Genomic DNA, 22,113 nt, shown 5'->3' with positions numbered 1-22,113 from the left:
CAACAGTGACAGAGTCCTGAGCAGCAGACTCTGCCTCCACGATAATGTGAGGCCAATGCCTTTACCATGTGCCAGACCAGTGCTGAAACTGGAGTGTACTACTAAATGGGACTTCTAAGAGCCAAATCCTTCATGCTGACCTTCATAGGTCAGGAGATGTTCTCCACAAATAGGCAGATACGAGTGCCTTAGGGTTATAGCTTATTAGGCACCAAATGAACACAAACAGGAAACTAAACAAAACAGAGTACTGTCTCACAGTTCTGCAGATGGACCTTTCACTCCCCTTCAAGCTCCTGGCAGCTCTGGACATGGCTTCAGTTGCATCCTTCTACTTCCTGCTTCTGTATCTGCACTGTGTGTTTGCTTTGGGTCACACCTTCTCTGTAGCTTAGAAAGACATTGGGCATTGGATTTTGGGACTGAACTTGACTATGTATTTCCAAATGAGAGCATGTTTACAGAGAGGTGTGCTAGATCTAGAACAGAACTCTCTAGCAGCTATAGATGTGGTCATATTAGCACTATGAATACAGCTGCCCACTCTACTTCTGCAGTTCAGAAGACTGCTGTTCTTCTAGAGTACACAAGTTCAATTCTCAGCACCCACATGAGGGGCTCACAACTGCCTTAACTCTGGCTCCAGAAGATCTAATATACTTTTCCGGCCTCTGGGTTGAGCTCTTGAATACATATGGTACACACCCATATGCCCCTAAAAAAGGGTAAAAATAAGAAATATGTTCTCATTGTATGTTATTTTTGTGATTATTTATACTATAGTACAGATAAACCTTGCATGAATTTTTAATAATTTATTTTTATTTTATGTACATTGGTGTTTTGCCTGTGTCAGGGTATCTAATCTCCTGGAACTGGAGTTACAGACCAGTGTAAGCTGCCATGTTTTTGCTGGAAACTAGACCTGGGTCCTGTGGAAGAGTAGCTAGTGTGAAGCATCTCTTCAGCCCCTTTGATGGATTTCTTACGTGGTTACACCTGAGTAAATTCAGGGACTCGCCTCTACAGATCTAAGTTTCATCACTCCTAAGACTTCTCATAATATAGCACACACCAGGTTTTGGAGATTCTTTCTTTGCTGTCTGTGGTGTGATAGATTCACCTGGTGATGGACATGTGTGGTGTTTCCACTTCTGGACTTTCATGACCATATACATAGGAGCAGGCATAGAGGTGGCCAGCACAAGGAAGACATTGTCTAAATAGTTTCTAAAATGCTAGCACCTTTCTGCCCCCACCAATGATGCGTGAGGACTCCCACTGGCCCTCACACTCCTACCTGTCAGTATCACCAGCTTTTTAATCTTGGCCTGTGGCTGGAAGCTGCTCTCCCTGCCACCCATTGGATTAATTAGTGTTAATGAGTTACTATGTAGATCTCCAGAGATTTCCTAGCAGAAATGGTAAGTAAAATTATGTAAGGTTTCCAACATCAGGTCAGAGATTCATGCCACACAGTAAATATTCCAATGGCCTACTGCTGTAAAATGCAATACAGACTCAGAAATGTGTGGTAAGAGTTAAAAAAAATTTTTTTAGAGGCTGTGGCAAGGTGGCGCAGATGGTGATTTCAGGTTCTTACTGACAAGCCTAATCTTTGGGATCACATGGTGAAGTGAGAGAACTTTACCTCCACATGTGCACCATGGCAGATGAGCACATGTGCATAAAAGCACATAAGCAAACAAACAAAACCTACCACTCTACTCTTAGTGTCTTATTCTGACAGGCAAACCTGGAAGCCATAACCAACCTTTGTCAAGTTCCTTGGTTAACAGCTTGATTGGTGCTCTTGAACACTCTTGTAAACACAAGCATCACACTGAGCAGGCCATGACTGACTTGTTTTCCTAAGACCTAACATGCTAAGAAATCAATTCCTATGGAGCCACACAAGTCTTCCTCCACAAATTCTTTTTTCCCTATTAGAATATGTCTAACTCAGAGATCCGTGTTCACGCTGAGTCTGTGCTCACTCCCTACATCTCAGGCCAGCAGCATGTCTAGGCAATGATAACTATATGACACAATTTCTCCCATGGGCAACTCTTCTCAAAACAAACAAACAAACAAAATTCCCAAACAACAAACAAACAGTTAATAATATTAACCTAGAGCACTTATAAACACCATTACTTCTAAATGAAGGATGAATTCAAAGCCAAGGAGAGCATTTTGCGTAAAGCTGCATGATTGATCCTCATGTACTGAGAAAAAGCCCTCATTTACACAGTGGACTTTGAAAGTAAGCTGGAGTGTAAATCATTGCACGTTCAATATGGAAGGTCATTGTTTGCCATTTCTGCATTAGTAACAATAAACCAGAGAAATTCATTAAATATATCAGGGCTACCTGAATTTTAAGCAGAAATTCCACTGTGACTCATAAAATGTAAATGCATAGGTATAATTTTTTACATAAGGCAGGTTTAAACCTTTAGAGCATTTAATATACAAGCACTAATAAATGATAGCACTGAAAACTATGATTGCATCAGCTAAATGGATTATAAATTAAATTTCCATAATGTATGCAACTGAGATACAAATGTAAGCATAAATCAAGGTACTTTCTAAATACAGGTTAGTTATACAACTCTAAAACTGTCTATTTTTTATGTAAAATAATCCACTTAGCATTTTCAAGTCCATTGCACCACACTTGTTCCTAGAAACATATCAATAACTACCTGTCACAAAAAAAGCAAAAAAAAAAAAAAGCTAGGTATATAGAAAAGCCTGTACAGAATTTTCTAGTTATGTCCTTCACGAATGTTTATAGCCAGAAATTGTGCCAAAATGGTTTGAAATGAAAAGGATTAATTATAGTAGAAGCCTTTTAATATAAGTGAGTGCAGTCTCAATGTAATTAATGCAAATTGTGGCTCTATCAGGAAAAAAAGTGAGTCACAGGACAGGCTACTTCTGCTTGCTGCCAAATAACTTCAGTAATTTACTACATTAAGAATCAATAAAAAAATAATGCTTTTCAAATGCATCTCTATCAATCTTCAGGTAGTTCTAAAGTGAACATTTATAACTTAATCTAAAAACCATAGGAAATGATCTCTTGCTTTAAAGCCATCCTAAAAAAGCAAGCAGATAATAATTTTAATTATTTCTAATCATGCTAACCACATAGCTTAAAAAACAAAACAAAACATGTGCATGCCATTTAGACTCATTTAGAATCTTTGGTTTTCAGTCACAGCCAATTCCTGTAGCAGTTAGGCCCATACAGCTACCTGACACTAGAGCTGGGGTTGGCACCCCAACTGTGCTCAATGCACCAGATACTGAGCCCCGCACTTTGTTGCCTGTGTGAATGCTAGTTTCAATGAGTGCAATTGCTCATGAGTGATCCAATGGATGTGCAACTAGAGAGGCAACTGAACACACCTGGCTGTTTCCTTACTTGAAGAACAGGAAAAAGCTGGGCAGTGGTGGCACACACCTTTAATCCCAGCACTTGGGAGGCAGAGGCAGGCGGATTTCTGAGTTCCAGGCCAGCCTGGTCTACACAGAGAAACCCTGTCTCGAACCCCCCCCCCCAAAAAAAGAACAGGAACAGCCATGGGGGTGGGGGTAGGGGAGAGAAGACCTCAAACGTTTACTGCTATTAGATGCACAACTGCTTTCTTTAACTTTTGATTAAATCAACTGATGTCCTTTTAAAAAATTAACATATTTAGTTCTAATGTAGATACATGCTGGGATTGTGCATGTAGACACTCATCCCTTGAGTTTGCTAGCTACCTGATATGTGTGCTGGTAACTGCAAAAGCAGTAAGTGCTCATAACCACTGCATCCTCTCTAGTCCTTTTGTGGACTGTTCTGGTTTCACATCAAAGATTCAGGGATCACTGGGGAATCCAATGCATATCCAGTGCTGACCTTAGCAATGAACAGCATCAGCTCTGTACACTGCTCTGTGCCTGCCAAAAAAACTACCCAGTGTCTGAGGAGGTTTCTTTGGCACTGCTATTTCCCGAACACTCATTCTCCCAGTGATACCTACACTGGGCCTGGGCCCATGGCACCCTGTTAGCACCGTCAGGTCCTCTCTAGTTATTCTCACTCCTGGCCTCAGCAGGTAAAAGTGAATGCCATGCAAGCCTGAGACCCCAAGACCCATTTCCAAAACCCACAGCAGCATAGTTAGCCTTTGACATGCAAAAGTGCATGGTGGCATGCACCCATTTTCATATTACATACATAACAAAAACAACGATAAAATTAAAAAGCAGAAGTTTTTTTACTTCAACAGTCCTGTGACAATCTTTGCTGACTTCAGTGATCCAACTGGCCATGATCTAACATTCTAGCTACTTAATCTTGCACTAGCTCACCTTGGCCACCTTGTCTTTTGAACCTACTGTACTAACCCTCACCCAGAGTCCCTTGACCCTCTGAGTTTGACAGCCCAAGTTAATCTCTGTCCCCTATCTCCTTTTCAGCTTGTTCCCTCCTTGTCTCCACTCATACACTAATTTCCTTTCCTTATTATTTTTTTTTTTTTGTGGTTTTTCGAGACAGGGTTTCTCTGTGTAGCTCTGGCTGTCCTGGAACTCACTTTGTAGACCAGGCTGGCCTCGAACTCAGAAATCCGCCTGCCTCTGCCTCCCGAGTGCTGGGATTAAAGGCGTGCGCCACCACGCCCGGCCCCTTTCCTTATTTTTAATGTGTCTAAGTGTCTTGCCTGAATGTGTGTGCTCTGAGAGGTCAGGAGTCAGATACCCTAGAACTGGAGTTAGGATAGTTGTGAGCCACCATGGCAGGTACTGGGAAGCAAACATAGGTCCTCTGCAAGAGCAGTGCGTGCTTTTAACTGCTGAATCGTCTTTCCAGCCTCCCGATTTTCTCAACAGTTCAGACTTTAGGATGGGATCCTGTGATCATTGTCTGTGCTTTTAGTTTGTTTACACACAGTTCGTTTCTTTTTCTTTCGTTTCTTTCTTTCTTTTTTTTTTTTAAAACTTTTAACAATGTCTTTATTTGGAAACTTATCATTATATTCTTCAAACAGGTTTAAACAAATAACTTGCTAATAATTTCTAAAATTCATTGCATAAATTTAGAGAATATTAACCTTCTTTTAGATAATATATATCACTTAATACCAATTGTTCCAGAGGGTACTCAGTAGACACTAATCCATAAAACAAATTGAGATCTAGTTGGAGATCTCAATCCACAATCTTATATTATTTCTTGATATAGTATCTCATGTATTGCAGGCTGGCCTTGAATTCCCAATCTTCCTGTCTCTCTCTCTCTCTGCACACCCCCACCCCCCACCCCCCTTAAGTGCTAGAGTTACCGGTGATGTTACATCTGGCCCAGCTCACCCTTTTTTGCCTCTTTCTAGTTAGTGGCCATAGAAACTGACAGCCAATGTTTCTCTGGGGAGTCACTGTCATGGTTAACTCAGCAAATTTTAGAAGTGGCAGAACAAAGCTTGCAAGCTAGCTAGCCCAAGGGATACACAGACATCTACCACATCCCAGGTGAAGCTGCTATTTCTGGATCATCCTTGGGGTCATCAGGCTCCTTCCCACACAGGCTCTACTCACTGATCTCACTTCTCTTTGAAGTGTACCTCCCAGGACTTCAGTGAAGCCTCTCTGCCTGCACCTATGGACACACTCTGGGGGGAAATCATTGAGAATTATTAGCACCCTGCCTGTCTGTCTTCTTCCAGCCACAGACCTCAAGTCACATTCTCAAATACCTGAACTGAATATACCCAATGGAATATTGCAAAGAATACTCTTTCCTCAAAGCATCAGGTCTGTACTTCATGCAGAGGGTAAGGGAAGCAGTTTGCTTGTCTAGTGATAAAGAAAATGGCCGTTATTTTACTGCTTGTTAGTCTGAATGGTCATAGTAGTTCCCAGATGACAGTCAAAGAGCACAGAATGTACCTTAGTTACCATGCAAAGTGACTGTCCATACTGATCAATGACAAGGCCACCTCTTTGGTATAATGTTATTTGGCCCACCAGTAACATCACATAGTAATTATCCTCTTTTTCCTTGAGACAATCTTTATCAAGCTTCTGAAACCTTACATTACCCCCCCTTTTTTTTTTTTTTTTGTGGAACTCTGTTGTTCCATGGGACTTGGTTCCCAAGCTCCACCCTCTGTGTCCACTCCTTCCAGTCTGCAGCTCAGTCCAGACCTTGTTCTTCAATAGTGTCTGCCTAAGGTATCTAAACCCTAAGGCATGTCTCAGGTATCTAAATCAGTAACTTCTTACCCAACCTTCCCTAGCTTAGCCAACACCACCTCTATCCTTCTGTTATCAGAACAAACCAGTCAGACTCCTTCATATCCTTCCTTTTCCCCCTATCAACAAATGCCTTGTATATACTACTCCCTTTCAGCCCTACACTACCAGGGCTGAGATTCCACTATCAACAACCTCTACCCAGCTTTCCTATTTGAGTGCTTGCTCTATCTATTTATAATATCAAAGTTAAACACACATCAGGTCATGCAATCAAGATCATGAGTTCCTTACTTGGTCTAACTCATGATAGAGATTAGGCTCAACTACTTATAACTGCCTTTCTTTTTTTTTTGGTTTTTCGAGACAGGGTTTCTCTGTATAGCCCTGGCTGTCCTGGAACTCACTTTGTAGACCAGGCTGGCCTCGAACTCAGAAATCCGCCTGCCTCTGCCTCCCAAGTGCTGGGATTAAAGGCGTGTACCACCACGCCTGGCTATAACTGCCTTTCTAAACTGATCTTGTTTAAGAGAAAAACACAGGTGCTATGGCCACTAAATTGTTTTGTTGTTTTGTTTCGATGGGACAAGGTCTCACTATTAGTCCTGGAACTTGCTTATGTAGACCAGGCTGGTTTTAAACTCAGAGATCCTCCTGCCTCTGCCTCCTAGTGCTAGAGTTAAAGGTATGCACAGCTTTGGTTGGCACAGTCACTAAATTTAAATTGTGTAAAAGGTTCTGTCTTAGTTTTAGAAGGCCTGTGCTACTGTCGAGATCATAAGTTTAAGGAAAGACATGAGCCTTGGTTTGATCAAAATAGATGACACAGGAGATACAATGTACTAAGCTTAGGCTCAAAGATGACTGCAGAGGAGAGGAACTGTGTCACACGAAGGATGAGACAAGCAAGGTTTCAAGTGTTTGTCTCAGGCTTTACAGATTTAAGTCTCAGAACCTAGAGAGCATTTTGTAAGGGACACTAATGACATATAAGAATAAATTCTTTCAGCTTCCAGAAAGGTCAAGATCAACTGCTAACTGTCAACATCTCACTTTATGATACATTAACTTCATACTTACTCTACTGATATACACAATTATAAAGCATGCTGAAGTTACACAATCTGCTAATTAAAAATTTCAAATGTATTACCATGGTATTACCAAATAATCTGATTTATAGGCATTCTGTTCCAATTAAATCAATATTCTGAATCAAGGGGAAATTTTCAAGTAGATTTCAAATATGATAAAAGATTTGTTCCAATAAATATTCTGAACTTAATTGGCTTAAATGGACTAAGGTGCTTCTATCTGTAAAAAAGAGTCCAACATGACATGACCACATGCCAGGCTGTTTACTTTTCCCTGTCTAGAGCCTGATTTACAAGCAACAAAGTGCAGCCATGACCCACAGCCCAGGCAGGAACCATCTGCTAATGGAACTTTTAACTGAGAAGTGACCAGTGACAGGAGGTAATTCTTCCTGTGCAAAGCTGCTCTGAAGACCTTTGTGCACTTTATCACAGTAAACAATCACTAACATATGCATTAAGAAAATTTAAATATATTATGACCCAATAAACACTATAATCAATCAATAAATAGTTTTCTTCTCTTGCAGATTTAATGTTCAGGTGCCATGCCATTAGTGCTGTACGGGTACGTTCATTTGGATGCAGACATACTGATGTAAAGTTAACCACTTACAATCAGATAGTAAATGGACATTTCAGAAACCTCTGAGGAATTCCCATGCAGAAAACTCTGAGGAACTAAATCAACACTATTCTCAAAGAGCTACAGTTTTATTTATTTATTTTCTTTTGGTTTTTTTCGAGACAGGGTTTCTCTGTGTAGCCCTGGCTGTCCTGGAACTCACTCTGTAGGCTAGGTTGGCCTTGACCTCAGAAATTCACCTGCCTCTGCCTCCCAAGTGATGGGATTAAAGCACTTGGTGGCACATGCCACCAAGTCCAGCTTGGAGCTACAGTTTTAAAAATAATTTAAATAATTCACTTGTTTTTATTCTGCAGTCTTGGGTTCAACAACATGTATAAACTCTTGATCACTGAGTTATGTGCCAAGTCCTTCCTTTTTGAGACAAGATTTTGTTCAAGCTGGCCTTAAATTCACAATCCTCTTGCCTCAGCATTCTAGGTGCTGGAATTAAAGCATATGCCATCACACACTAATAATTTTTTAAAAAGATTTATTGTATGTATGTGAGTACACTGTCACTGTCTTCAGACACACCAGAAGAGGGCATCAGATCCCATTACAGGTGGTTGTGAGCCACCATGTGGTTGCTGGGATTTGAACTCAGGACCTCAGAAGAATAGTCAGTGCTCTTAACCACTGAGCCATCTCTCCAGCCCCCCACACTCTAATTTTTGGTTAACATGTATTAATTGTACATATGAATGGGGCTCAGAGGGAACATTTCTACACATGCCTACAATGTTCAATAATCAAATCCAGTCTCTCTCATCTACCCGTTTTCCCCCCACCCCTAACTTCTGTATCATTCTACATTCAGGAAAACTAGTTTTTAGCTTCCATATACCAGAGTGCATATGTGGTATGTGTTTTTCTGGGTTTGAACTATTTCACTCAATACAATGTCACTGAGTCCCATTTATTTTCCTGTAAATGGCCTGACTGTATTCATTATAGATGAATATACATTTCATCATGTCTATATACTATAATTTCTTATCTGTTCCACTGTTAAGCACCAATATGGGCAATAAGGACATGCTAACTTCATTTTCTCTGGCAATGTATTAGGCCTTATAAGAATGAGCTACATACGCGAGGGCTGAAGTCATTCTTTGTTGAACTTCTAGAGTCCATATATACAGTCTCACTAACTGCATCAAAGTACCCTCCCCCCTTCTCATAAGCATTTCACCCACCCATAGCCCAGGGCAGTATGGAACATAAAATAATGGTCCTGCATCCCAAATATTGGGATTATGGGCATGAGCTACCGTGTCTGCTCTGTCTTTCAATAGTAGCTATTCTGACTGAATAGGATGCTATTTCAATGCAGTTTTATTTGCATCTGTCTGACAGCTAAAGATATTAGAGTTTTACACACATACTCTGCATTACATTTATTTATTTAGGGAGAAGGCACATACCATGATATGCATATAGAAGCTAGGGGACAATTTGTGGGAGTTGTTTTGCTTCTTTTATCATGTTGAATACAGAGATCAAACTTAGGTCATCAGGCCTGGTGATGAGTGTCATTAGTTGGTATGTTATATGTACACTACAATGTTACTTCATATCACCAAATACATCTTTTCTCTTTTAAGACCCAGGCTGGGCTGGTGAGATGGCTCAGCAGGTAAGAGCACTGACCTCCTCCAAAGGTCCTGAGTTCAAATCCCAGCAAACACATGGAGGCTCACAACCATCTGTAAAAAGATCTGACTCCTTCTTCTCCAGTGTCTGAAGACAGCTAGAGTGAACTTACATATAATAAATAAATAAATCTTAAAAAAAAAAAAAAGAGAGAGACACAGGCTGCGTCTTACTTAAACCCAGGACTCGGGAGGCAGAAGCAGTGGGTCAGGTGAAGAAGGGAGGTCAGATGAACCACCTTCTCCCTTGTCTGTGCTGAGCCCTCAGCTGTCAGCTACAAGAGCTGGGTACTCAGTTCCTCAAGTTACAAGGACTCAAAACAATTTTGAGTCGCTGAGTCTGGAGTAAAATCACTCCTGTAGCAACATGTTGTTGTAGTAAATATTTACTCTCAGTTGGGGCTTCTACCCTGCTGTTGATCATTCAGTTCCCAGATTTAAAAAGCCACAACCTTTATATTTATAACAAGCCTCAATCAGCACCAGAGGTGGGCAGACATCTTCTGTACTACTAGAATCCTACTTTCCTATCAATAACCACAAGCAATAGTTTGCCATGTTCCATCTGGGCAGCTCTTAACCAATTGGCCAACCCTCATGGCCAAAATTTCATGACTCACCTAACTTCCTCCCTTACCTTCCTACCTTTTTCTCTCTTCCTTCCTTCCTTTCTTTAGTATTTCAAGACAGAGTTTCTTTGTGTAGCCTTGGCTCTCCTAGAGCTCATTCTGTAGACCAGGCAGTTCTCAAACGCAGAGATCTGCCTTCCTCTGTCTTCTTAGTGCTGGGATTAAAGGCATGTGCCAACACATTAATAAGAATTGGTAGTTAACAGCCTGACAACAGGGCTGGAGAGATGGCTTGGTGATAAAGAGCAGCATACTATTTTTGCAGAGGACCTGAGTTCAGTTCACCGTCCCCATGTCAGTCAGTTCACAATCACCTGTAACTCCAGCTTCAGAGAGATCCAATGCCTCTGGCCTCCTGGCCTCCCATACACTATCCACATACACACACACAGTTAAAAATAACAGTAACCAATATTTTTATTTAAAATGCAAGTAAGCAAACAAAATAAATATAAAAATATATACTTGTATATAAAAGCTCCACATTTAAAAATATGAGTAACCAGTAAAAGTAACAACTATATTTTGTTGAGATTAAGGTCTACTTATAGGGAGCAATTACAATGCAGATCCCCCACAGCCAAGTGTGCCCCTGTCTTGTTTCTGACTTAGAGGGAATACTATGAACATTTCACCATTAAACCTGAAGTTTTGCCTTTAGTTACATATTCCCCAGTCATGTAACATGTCTAAATCACATTGTACAACTTTAAAATAGTTACTTTTGGGGCTGGGTTGATGGCTAAGTGGATAAAGTGCTTATAGGAGGCATTCCATTCCTAGCACCCACATTAACAAAACAAAACCACAAACAGCCAGGCATGGAAGCCTGCTTCTATATTTCCAGTGCTGGGGAAAGCCAGACTTGATAGTCAACAGAACCAACTAGTTCTAGGTTCAGTGAAAGAACCTGACTCAGAGAATAAGGATGGTAGGGAACAAATGAGAAAGATACCAATTTCCAAGTATACCTATGCCTACATTAAAATAAATAAATAGGGGCTGGTGAGATGGCTCAGTGGTTAAGAGCACCAACTGCTCTTCCGAAGGTCCCGAGTTCAAATCCCAGCAACCACATGGTGGCTCACAACCATCCGTAACGAAATCTGATGCTCTCTTCTGGAGTATCTGAGGATAGCTACAGTGTACTTACATATAATAAATAAATAAATCTTTAATAAATAAATAAATCTTTAATAAATAAATAAATATTCAAACAAAAATAAATACATACTTCTTATCTGAAGTTTTATAGCCCTATTTTTGTACTATACCAATTATTTTAGTCCAACTACTGCCCATGCAATGTATAATGATAATAAAATGTAGTTGTTATATAATTACTCAGTAGGGATCAGCAAAAATGTTTTTTTTAAACAATTTTGAATAATGATAATCAATAAAATGTAGACAACTCTATAAAACAGTAAAATGACATCTTTTGTTTTGAGCTTTATTTTTATATAAAAATTACCTTTCCAAGCATTCTGCCTAGGAAGTAGTAATGCCTTGCGAAAGAATCTCCCACAAGCATCTGAGCAGCTGGGTTGGGGTATAGAAGCCCTTCATTAGTAGTCTTAAAGAAGCCCTGGTTGGGGTTAAATCCAGATTTCAGTAGTTCATTTAAAAACTCTCTGAAAATACCACCACCATCGATGCCAGCTTCATCCAGGCCATGGGCATTAAGCAAGTGCACCCGGATCCGTTTTTTCAAATCAGGCTCTATTAAAAAAAGAACAATAAAACAGTATTACAGAAAGTATTATGTAAAGGCACCAAGACTATCAACCAGGGACCTTTAAGATTATGGTTCAATAAACCAGCAATACTAGAGAGACAATGACATCAAAGTTACTTAAAATGCAAATAAACATAAGCCAGAAATACCAACTTTTATGTAGAAGGTCCCATTAAAATTATGAGTAACCAAGAAAAGTTATGGGAATTTTCCCAGGTCTTACATGGAAACTCTGTTCCATGGATTTATCATATAGAAGATGGCTGGTTAGTGGACCAGTGGGAGAAAGATTCTTAGTAAGAACAACCCACCATCTCTGAAAAGTAAAGTTAGGCATTGGACAAGGTGCCCATTGGTGGGCAGAAAAAAGGAGACTTTTTGTAAAGATAAGGTTTGGAGCAACAAGAGTGACAGGCAATAGTTGATGGTTCTAACAACCTTGTCATAGATCTCATCACTGAAACGATTCACAAAGCAGTTTCAATCAAAGACAAACCTGAATACAAGCTGAAGATATTGTCTTTTTGATCTGAAAGGACCCAAGCCAGTTTCCACAGCAGGCTAGAAAAGCAACCAAAGGAAGAAAACTAGTGATATCTTTTGCACCACCCTGTTATCGGTGGTGGAAATATACACACAGCTGTTAGTTTTCTACAGTAATATCTTGACTTTTAGACATGTAAACATAAGTGGGGAAAAAAAAAAGAGAGAAACTTTTTACTTCCATGCCCTTTTACTTTTTACTTCCATACCTTCGATCTGACAATTAGTTGAGCCTTTCATTACCCACCTTTGCTGGGTCTTAGTGACTATAAGGACATAGTATTCATCAGGCAGTTCTGTTTAATGTGTGAAATTCAAGTGTTTATGACTGACAGCTGAAAGACATACTTCATGAAGTTGGCAGGCCTGAGAGATTATTTAAGGAGTGATTGGTTTATTACACAGGAAACCTTTACGTTTTGATAAGGATGTTTCTGTTATATAGCAGGAGTTGATACTCTGAAGATGACAAGAACCTCCTTTCTTTACAAAAGAACTACATTTCATGTCACTGCCTCTGTGTTGAAAGGGTTCTCTGATTTAAAAAAACTATCATTTATTGCCGGGCACATGTCTTCAATCCCAGAACTAAATGGCAGAGGTCGGAGGACCTCTGTGAGTTCAGGGCCAGTCTGGTCTACAAAGAGTTCCAGGATGTACAGTTAGGGATGTAGAGAGAGACCCTGTCTCAAAAAAACACAAAGCAAACAAACAAAAATTATTTGTTAGGTTTCAGGAAACCTCATTTTGCGGACCAAAATGTCTAAAAAATAACCCAGCTAGGCATGGCAGTGTATGACTTGCAGCACTCAGGAGGCAGAGACAGGTGGGTCTCTGGGAGTTTGAGGTCAGCCTGCTCTGCATAGTGAGTTCTAGGACAGCCAAGGCTAAGCAGAGAGACCCTGTCTTTAAAAACAAAAAAATGTCATTTTAAAAGAGATGCCCATGTTTTAAGTGCCATTTATTAATATCATTAATAAGGAATAGAGTCAGAAAATTATACCGGGATGGGCAGTTGGGAAGAGATAACCCTTATCCCCAAGAAGAATTGAGATTACAAGGAAAAAGAGTTAAAAACCTCCCACAAGAGGGGCACAAGCGACTAACATGTCTGAAGACTAGGAATCAGCGATAAAGGATATCCTATGGTATAGACCTAATCACCAAGGAATACCACTTCAAGGGACTTCTCCTGACTTTCTCATGTACACTATGGCACATCCACAAAACAGGCAAGAGAAAGGGTACTCCCTAGACCCACAGCAGGGACATATTCATGACTCCCACAGGAACCTGGCAAACACAGCCACTTCACCAGGATTACAGCTTGCTTTTCATCTTGTCTAGGAGGAACAGTAGCTATCATTGCACAAGTTAAAAAGGGTATTAGTTGCAATCATAAGGCTGAGGATGGCTCATTGTAATCAACATGGTTAATACTATAATGGATCCCATATCATTTAAAATACCGTAGCTGCCTATAAAGCCTTGGCTATTGTCTACGCAGGCAGGCTACTCTGTGGTCTTGTCTACATTTATGAGAAGAACAAGTTTTTCATTGATAACTCTCAATCATGGTGTTTATATCTATTTTGGTTAATTTGATTATGAAATATGATCAACAAAGAGGACTGGAAAGGTGGCTCAGTGGTTTAAGAGCACATTCTGCTAAGTCAGGTGGTGGTGACACATGACTTTAATCCCAGCACTCAAGAGGCTGGTCACAGTTTCAGTACAGCCAGGGTTACACAGAGAAATCCTGTCTCAAACAAAACAAAACAAAACAAAACACGCCATACTACTCTCACAAAGGACCTGAGTGTGATTCCCAACAGCTATGCTGGGTGGCGTACAACTCTATCTTGAAGTAGATTTGACACATCTGACCTCACACAGAACCTGCACTCATGTATTTTTAATCCCTGCCCTCAAATCAAACAACAAAAACCTATCAGAGTTTCAGATAAAATGCCATCTGAATAATAAAAGATATTTTAAAACCTACCAGGGCTGGGCTAGAAGGTATCTCAGGCAGCTAAATATGCTTGTGGCCAAGCCTGACTAACTAAGTTTGATCTCCGGGAGCCCCACGATGAAGGAAATCTCCTCTGACCTTTTCATGTACAGTGTAGCACATGCACAAGTTTTTAATGTAACAACAACAAGAATAATAAAAAGCTTGAAATAAACCCCTAGGGAAAAAAATCTGAGAGTTGCCATACAAAAATATGTATTTTGATATTTACGCCCATCTATTCTCTGAACAATCAATTTCCAGAAGGAAAGAGGAATATTTATTTGCTACTATACATAAGATCTTACACTTAATGTCTGTACTGGCTAGTTTTGTGTCAACTTGACACTGGAGTTATCACAGAGAAAGGAGCTTCAGTTGGGGAAATGCCTCCATGAGATCCAGCTGTAAGGCATTTTCTCAATTAGTGATCAAGGGGGGAGGGCCCCTTGTGGGTGGTGCCATCTCTGGGCTGGTAGTCTTGGTTCTATAAGAAAGCAAGCTGAGCAAGCCAGGGGAAGCAAGCCAGTAAGAACATTCCTCCATGGCTTCTGCATCAGCTCCTGCTTTCTGACCTGCTTGAGTTCCAGTCCTGAACTTCCTTGGTGATGAACAGCAGTATGGAAGTGTAAGCTGAATAAACCCTTCCCTCCACAACTGCTTCTTGGTCATGATGTTTGTGCAAGAAAAGAAACCCTGACTAAGACAATGTCAAAGGATTTTATAAAAGTTTTAAGTGTGAAAACACTCTTGAATGAGAAATTGTTGCCCTTAGTCATCTTTGAACCTCTCCTTTAAACTTCAGGACCAACGCAAAAGAACTGACACTGAATATTCCTAGGGTCACCCTCAGAATATAGCTTGTCAAGGATTCTGGTCCTTCTGAAAGCTGATTTATGAAAATCAGAATATATAATTGAATGAAAATATTTTCAGCATAAAATCTCGCCTGTTGGGGCTGGAGAGATGGTTCAGCAGTTAAGAGCACTGACTGCTCTTCCAGAGGTCCTGAGTTCAATTCCCAGCAACCATCTGTTACGAGGTCTGATGCCCTCTCCTGGTGTGTCTGAAGACAGCTACAGTGTACTTACATATAATAAATAAATCTTTAAAAAAAAATTGCCGGGTAGTGGTGGTGCACGCCTTTAATCTCAGCACTTGGGAGGCAGAGGCAGGCGGATTTCTGAGTTCAAGGCCAGCTTTGGTCTACAGAGTGAGTTCCAGTACAGCCAGGGCTACACAGAGAAACCCTGTCTCAAAAAACAAAAACAAAAACAAAACAAAACAAAACAAAAACAAACAAAAAATCCAGCCTGTCAGGGGATCTTGACACTACTGTTTCTAAGAACAAATTAGAAATACTTGATTTTATTTCAAAGTTTTAGTGGAAGAAAATCTTTAATGTCATCAATTCTGCCCATTAAATTAAATAACACCAACTTCCTGAAGAAGGTACTCTCAGGATATGACATCAAGGCAGTCCAACCCCCACAGCTGCAAGTTGCTGAGAGCAATGGGGGAGTATATGACCAGGGGTTGTGGCAAGACAATCCCACAGTCCTCAAAGCACTCCTGGGTGAAGACTACTTCACATTCTCTCCATAGTAGAATTCTGTAACACTGCAATGAGTACATGGTTTCCATGGGTGAGGACAAGTCTATAAACATCTGTTATCAGCTTCTCCAAGCTCCACTCAATCAACTTTGTAAATGGGTAGCTCAAACTGTTCAGAAACCCTGAGATGAAATGAGATCATGAACATCAGTAAAGAATTGTCTCAGGTTATTTTATTATACTGTGAACCCCCAGATTGTGTTATTTACTAAAAAAAAAAAAAAAGAAAAGAAAAGAAAAGAAAAAAAGGTGTGTCTCAGCTTTGGTGCACATCTTTAGTACACACTTTTAATCGCTAACAGTGAAGGTAAAGTTAGTTTGTAGAAGGAAGCATACATGTTTGAAAGTGATGTCTAATTAGGTGGCAGACAAAGTGACAAGTCAGAGAAAGATGTGACAGAATAGGTTATGCCTCACTGTCATGGGAAGAGAAAGGAAAGGGAAGCTATTTGATGAGCAGTGCAGAGAGAGAGAGAGAAAGGAATCAGTTTTACCAGGAGAGTTATAGTGAGACAGAATGAAGAAAGAAAACAAGCTAGACACACATGAAGACAGAATGAGTCAGAGAGTGAGAAGGAGCCAGAAGACTAGAATAACGGCCAGAGTTAGCTTGAGGCCAAGCAGAGCAACTCAGTCAGGCGGAGAGAGAAGCCAGATTTTGAGGTAGAACAACTGAGATGAACCAGCCAGTCAGAGCTTAGAAAGAGCTAGAAAGGGTGAGCTTATTCAGAAGTAAGTCTCAGAGGCTAAAACATTCAAGGCCTAGATAAGATTGTATGTCGGTTAAAAGCTTCCAGGACTAGACCTAGACTACCAGACAAGGCAGTAAGCCTCCATATGACAATTACTTCAGGAGAATAAAAGTTACATTTACAAAGAATTGATTTTAATGACTAGAAGATAAATGAAATAATCACATCAATTGACTTTATGTAAATGAAAATTAAGTACAGTAGTTCGAATCTTTTCTTGTAAGCAAATTAAATGTTCTAAGATTGTCTGACTAGCAAAATACTAAATAACCTTTACACATGGTTTAAAAACCTTCATTCCTAAGAACTAAACCAGATCTGAAAATTTTTAAGTTAGATTAAAATAGCCTATTAAGTACAAAGTCTCTTTGGCTGAAAAGTTCACATACACTCCAACATTACAGAGGCCTCAGAGATAGAAATGCAGTTAGACATAGGCCTCATACCCTACCTGTGATGGTCTGTATATGCTTGGCCCAGGGAGTGGTCCAAGCAGCCGATTTGGCCATGTAGCTCTAGCTTTAGAGTCAAGAACAAAAGGAACTACTGGGACCATTGATGCCAATTAACTGGAGCTAAGTAATTAGTGGTGATTAAAAAGAGACCAGCATCACTGAGGTAAAATGTTCTGGGAAGTGTTTTCTGAGATCACAATGTTGTGTTCCAGAGATAGACAAGGTTGTACGTCTTCCTGCAGCTGTACTTGGTAATGTGTAAGAGTCACCCAGTTGGTTCTGATTTTGAAGGCATGAAGGGGTCATGAAGAGCAGCTGGAGCAAGCACTGTAAGAGGCCATGGAAGGCCACTGGAGAAGGTGCATCTTCAGTTGTAGTTGGCGGCCCAGGAATGAAGGGGTCATGCAAAGGAGTTGAGGATTGGCACTATGAAGAGAGCCTATGAGAGGCTATTGGTGAAGCCTAGTTGCAGTGGAAGACCCCAACATATTGGAGATGTCAGTACCATAGGCTAATCACCAAGAACAGCAGCAGCAGTGGAGTAGATCAACCTGATGACGTTAGTACAGAGGGCAGAGCTGGACACGTGACACCAGCCCTCCAGAAGAACACAGAAGATAATGTGTGCATCCCAGATATTGAAACAAGTAGCTGTAACATTGGAGCTTGGAGACCCTAAGATGTTTGAGATGGCAAAGACATAGGATATCTCCTGAAGAATGCTGCTAACAGAGAATGGAACCAGCCCAGGAAAGGAAGTTTGTTGCAGTCAACAAAGATGAAAAAGGAATGGAGATCTGAAAACTGCTTTAACATCAGACATGAAGATGTAGAGTTTGGAGTTTGTCCAGCTAGTTTCCTGTCTTGCTTTGGGGATTACATTTAAGTGATTGGACGGATTTCAAAAGAACCTTTGAACTTTGGTCTTTTAACACTGTTGAGACTGCTATAGATTATGGGGACTTTGGAAGTTGGACTAAATGCACTTTTTATTATGCTATGGCTAGATATGGCCCCCATAGACTCATGTGTTTGAACAAATCTATGGGAGCCAAGGAGTAGAATGTGATGGTTTGTATATGCTTAGCCCAGGGAGTTGCACTATTGGGAAGTGTGGCCTTGTTAGAGTAGGTGTGGCCTTGTGGGTGTGGGCTCTAATACTGTTGTCCTGGCTGAATGGAAGTCAGTCTTCCACTACCAGCCTTCAGATGAAGATGTAGAACTCTCAGCTCCTTGCTGCATTCTGCCCAGCCTGGATGCTTCCATGTTCTTCCCTTGATGATACTGGACTGAACCTATGAACCTGTAAGCCAGCCCCAATTAAATGTTATCTTTTGTAAGACTTGCCTTGGTCATGGTGTCTGTTCACAGCAGTAAGACACTACTCATCAACTTTCCCAAACATTCTGGCTCCAGTTTCATCTTTTCAGAGAGTCCACCAGCCTTCCTGCCATGACAATCATTCACACATCTCATGTTGTCCTGTCTAACTATACTTTTTCCCTGGGCTTAGCTACAACTAAAACATCTGCTGAACATGCTTAGCAAAGGGTATATTTAAATAAAGTAAATGGGAGAGATACGCATGATAGTTAGATAATAAAGTAAGAATGAGGGCTGCTATGAGATTCCAAAGAAGAGATGCTTAGATTTTGAAGAGAATGCTTCCCTAGACTCCCCAGGTACCTATGTTCACCTCTCTGATCCATAATATATGGAAACAAATCCTGATCTCAGACCTGAACTGACAATAGTTCAACACACAGGGTTTAAGAAAGCACTGCACTGCTCAAACGACAAATCTAAGTTATGCAAAACCAATCTGCCGAGTACAGCAGGGAACTGCTGGCACCAGTTTTCTTCTACTATCATCTAATTGACATCATTTGCTCTTTAGTTGGGTAGTGAAAATTATTACAAACTGAAGGCTTAGTTCTCATTAGAGAAAATTAAATGGCTCCCTTCAAAGAGAAGCAACTATGATTTCCCATTTAATTCTCTACCATGGACCTAAGGTGACAAAGTTTGTATTCTGAGTACTGATCAAACATTAGTTCTATGTAGGATATACATGGGGATGATATACTTGAATTTAAACTGTTACTATTACAGCATTTAACTATGAGTGTCAAGTATTAAAGGAAGATAAAACATGTCACTGACTTTCATATCATTGAAGTCCAATTTTCTTTACAGTACTGTTACCGAGCACTTTTTAAAAAAATACATATTACAACAGCACATTTTAATGTAATGTGATCAACAATTATACATGTATATGAAAAACAGTGAATGCAAAGCCATTATCACAGCACCCAGGAAGCTGAAACAGGAGTATTATGAATCCCAAGACAGGCCTGACTACATAGGGAGACCCTGTCTCAAGAACACTACCACCACAAGAATGAAATAGGTACCACCTGCAGTTTTGGAATTATAGATAGCAAAATGAAGAAGATATAGTATTATAATGAGGGTAAAGGTTACCTTTATTTAAAAGAAAAATTTGGTATTCTAAAATGTTTGTTGTGATACCAGTTTTAGGAATACCACTTAATAGTTCACATTTACTAAGTTTTATCTGCTATATTTAGGTTAAAAAAAAATCATACAGAGGGCTGGGAGTTCAGCTAAGTGGTAAAATACTTACCTGGGTTCCCTCTTTAGTACAAAAGAGGAAAGACAGACAGACAGGCTGATTTTTTTTTTTAAAGATTTATTTATTTTATGTATATGAGTACACACTTTAGTTGTACAGATGGTTGTGAGCCTTCATGTGATTGTTGGGAATTGAACTTAGGACCTCTGCTTGCTCTGGTCAACCCCACTTGCTCCAGCCAAAGATTTATTTACTAGTATAAGTTCACTGTAGCTGTCTTCAAACGCACCAGAAGAGGGTATCAGATCTCATTATGGGTGGTTGTGAGCCACCATGTGGTTGCTGGGATTTGAACTCAGTACCTTTGGAAGAGCAGTCAGTGCTCTTACCCAATGAACCACCTCACCAGCCCCAGACAGGCTGATTTTAAAACCAACTTTTCTCTTTTAAAGTCTTAAAAGAACAAATTATAAACAGGAAAAAAAATTTCCTCCCAAGGAATTGAAACTAGGTCTTCACCATGACAGTCTGCTAGTCAACCATTTCACTACCAACTTTATATCTACACACACACACACACACACAAACACCCCTGATTCCTGGTACTACTAGGGTTAAAGGCATGCATGTACAATCCCACCCAGTAACAGCTCAACAGAATTTCTTTTTTTGAGAGAGGTGCTCACTATATACCCTTGGCTGACCTGGTACTTGATATGTAGACAAGGGTGCCTCAAAGTCAGAGAAATCCACCTGCCTCTGCCTTGAGAGTATTGGGATTAAAGGTATGCACCAGTATGGCCAGCAATAATTGTTATTTTTCTACAGTAATTCTCAAGTTCCTGCTAACATATGCAGGCAACAGAGGAAAAAAAATATATTTACCATTTTCTGGAGAAAGTTTGTCATAAGCATCTTCATAAATATAATTTCTCCTTATAGTAACATTGATTCCATCCAGAAATGGACCATCTCCTTGAACTTCTTGCTTATCAGCATAAATCAACCTTTGAAAGATCTGAAAGAAAGAAAGTCAGTCAGTCAGGTTATTAGAGTCAAAAGACTTTTTGGTCTAAGTATAAACAATCTAAACAAAACTGCTAAACATGCTTTAACTTTATATTTCTATAAATTCTGGTGTCAGCTTTTATATACAAGGTAGCAGATAGTAACTTTTTCAAGAGAAGAGTATTTAAAAGTATTTCTAAAGTTGTTTCCCCTGTTTACAGTAAGCTCTGAAAGACCCATGTCACAGTATGTGTTCATTTATTAAGTACTTCTTTCTTTCTTTTTTTTTTTTTTTTTGTTTTTTTGAGACAGGGTTTCTCTGTGTAGCCCTGGCTGTCCTGGAACTCACTTTGTAGACCAGGCTGGCCTTGAACTCAGAAATTCGCCTGCCTCTGCCTCCCAAGTGCTGGGATTAAAGGCGTGCGCCACCACGCCCAGCTAAATATTTCTTAAAAATCTAGATAAGCTGAGGTTGTTGAGATGTACGGCACTTTCTGCCTGAATTCAGTCTGGGAACTACATGATAGGAGAGAATGGACTTCTAAAAGTTGTTCTCTGACTTCTGCACAAACTCTAGAATACACATGTACACACACAAACACACTGTTCAAAATACTGTTTAGGAGGAAAGTGAAGCTTCCTCCAAGAATAAAATTCACATGTCTATAATGATGAAATACCAGTAGATGGAGCTGAGGAGTTGGGTACTATGGTATTTTGGCATTTGTTTGCTTATTTGGTTTGTTTTTACTCCAAGACAGAGTTTCTCTGTGTAACATCACTGGCTGTGCTGGGCCTGCCAGCACTAGTAGACCAGTCTCTGAGGGGGAGAACAAAGATAGGAAAGATAGGAAAAGATAGGAAAGGCAGGAAAAAGATGCAAAGCCAGGAGTTAGATTTGGGAGGACCGCTGGTCAATACCACAGCAGCAGCAGCCAGCTGCCTCGAGTTTACTTTTCTTTGTATACTTCACAGTACCATGGGAAGCAAAGCCACAAGCTAACAGAAACAATTGCTGAAATATACATAGAACATCTGTCCCCATCCACAGACCTCCCAGTTCCTTCCACCAAGGTTAACCGAAGCTTCAGCCCCTTGCCTTGATGCCTCAGCAGGCCAGAAAAATTTTCAACA

The 22,113-nt window shown here is 40.1% G+C and overlaps 1 protein-coding gene across 1 annotated transcript in view; it reads right to left on the bottom strand.

Annotated features, from left to right (window-relative positions):
* The window catches only part of Ube3c (ubiquitin protein ligase E3C), a 107,194-nt gene that overhangs the window by 20,232 nt on the left and 64,849 nt on the right, over positions 1 to 22,113 (bottom strand). The window contains exons 17-18 of the mRNA XM_021162266.3: positions 20,857 to 20,989; positions 11,730 to 11,977 (exon numbers count right to left, since the gene is read on the bottom strand). Of these exons, the coding sequence (XP_021017925.1) occupies positions 11,730 to 11,977; positions 20,857 to 20,989 (381 nt within the window). The remainder of the gene's footprint in view (positions 1 to 11,729; positions 11,978 to 20,856; positions 20,990 to 22,113) is intronic.

The sequence above is a fragment of the Mus caroli genome, unplaced genomic scaffold (genome assembly GCF_978045245.1).
Source record: "Mus caroli unplaced genomic scaffold, Mus_caroli_1 scaffold_4, whole genome shotgun sequence".
Classification (NCBI taxonomy): domain Eukaryota; kingdom Metazoa; phylum Chordata; class Mammalia; order Rodentia; family Muridae; genus Mus; species Mus caroli.
Note: the sequence above shows the minus strand (reverse complement) of the source record. Positions and strands in the feature narration are given on the sequence as shown.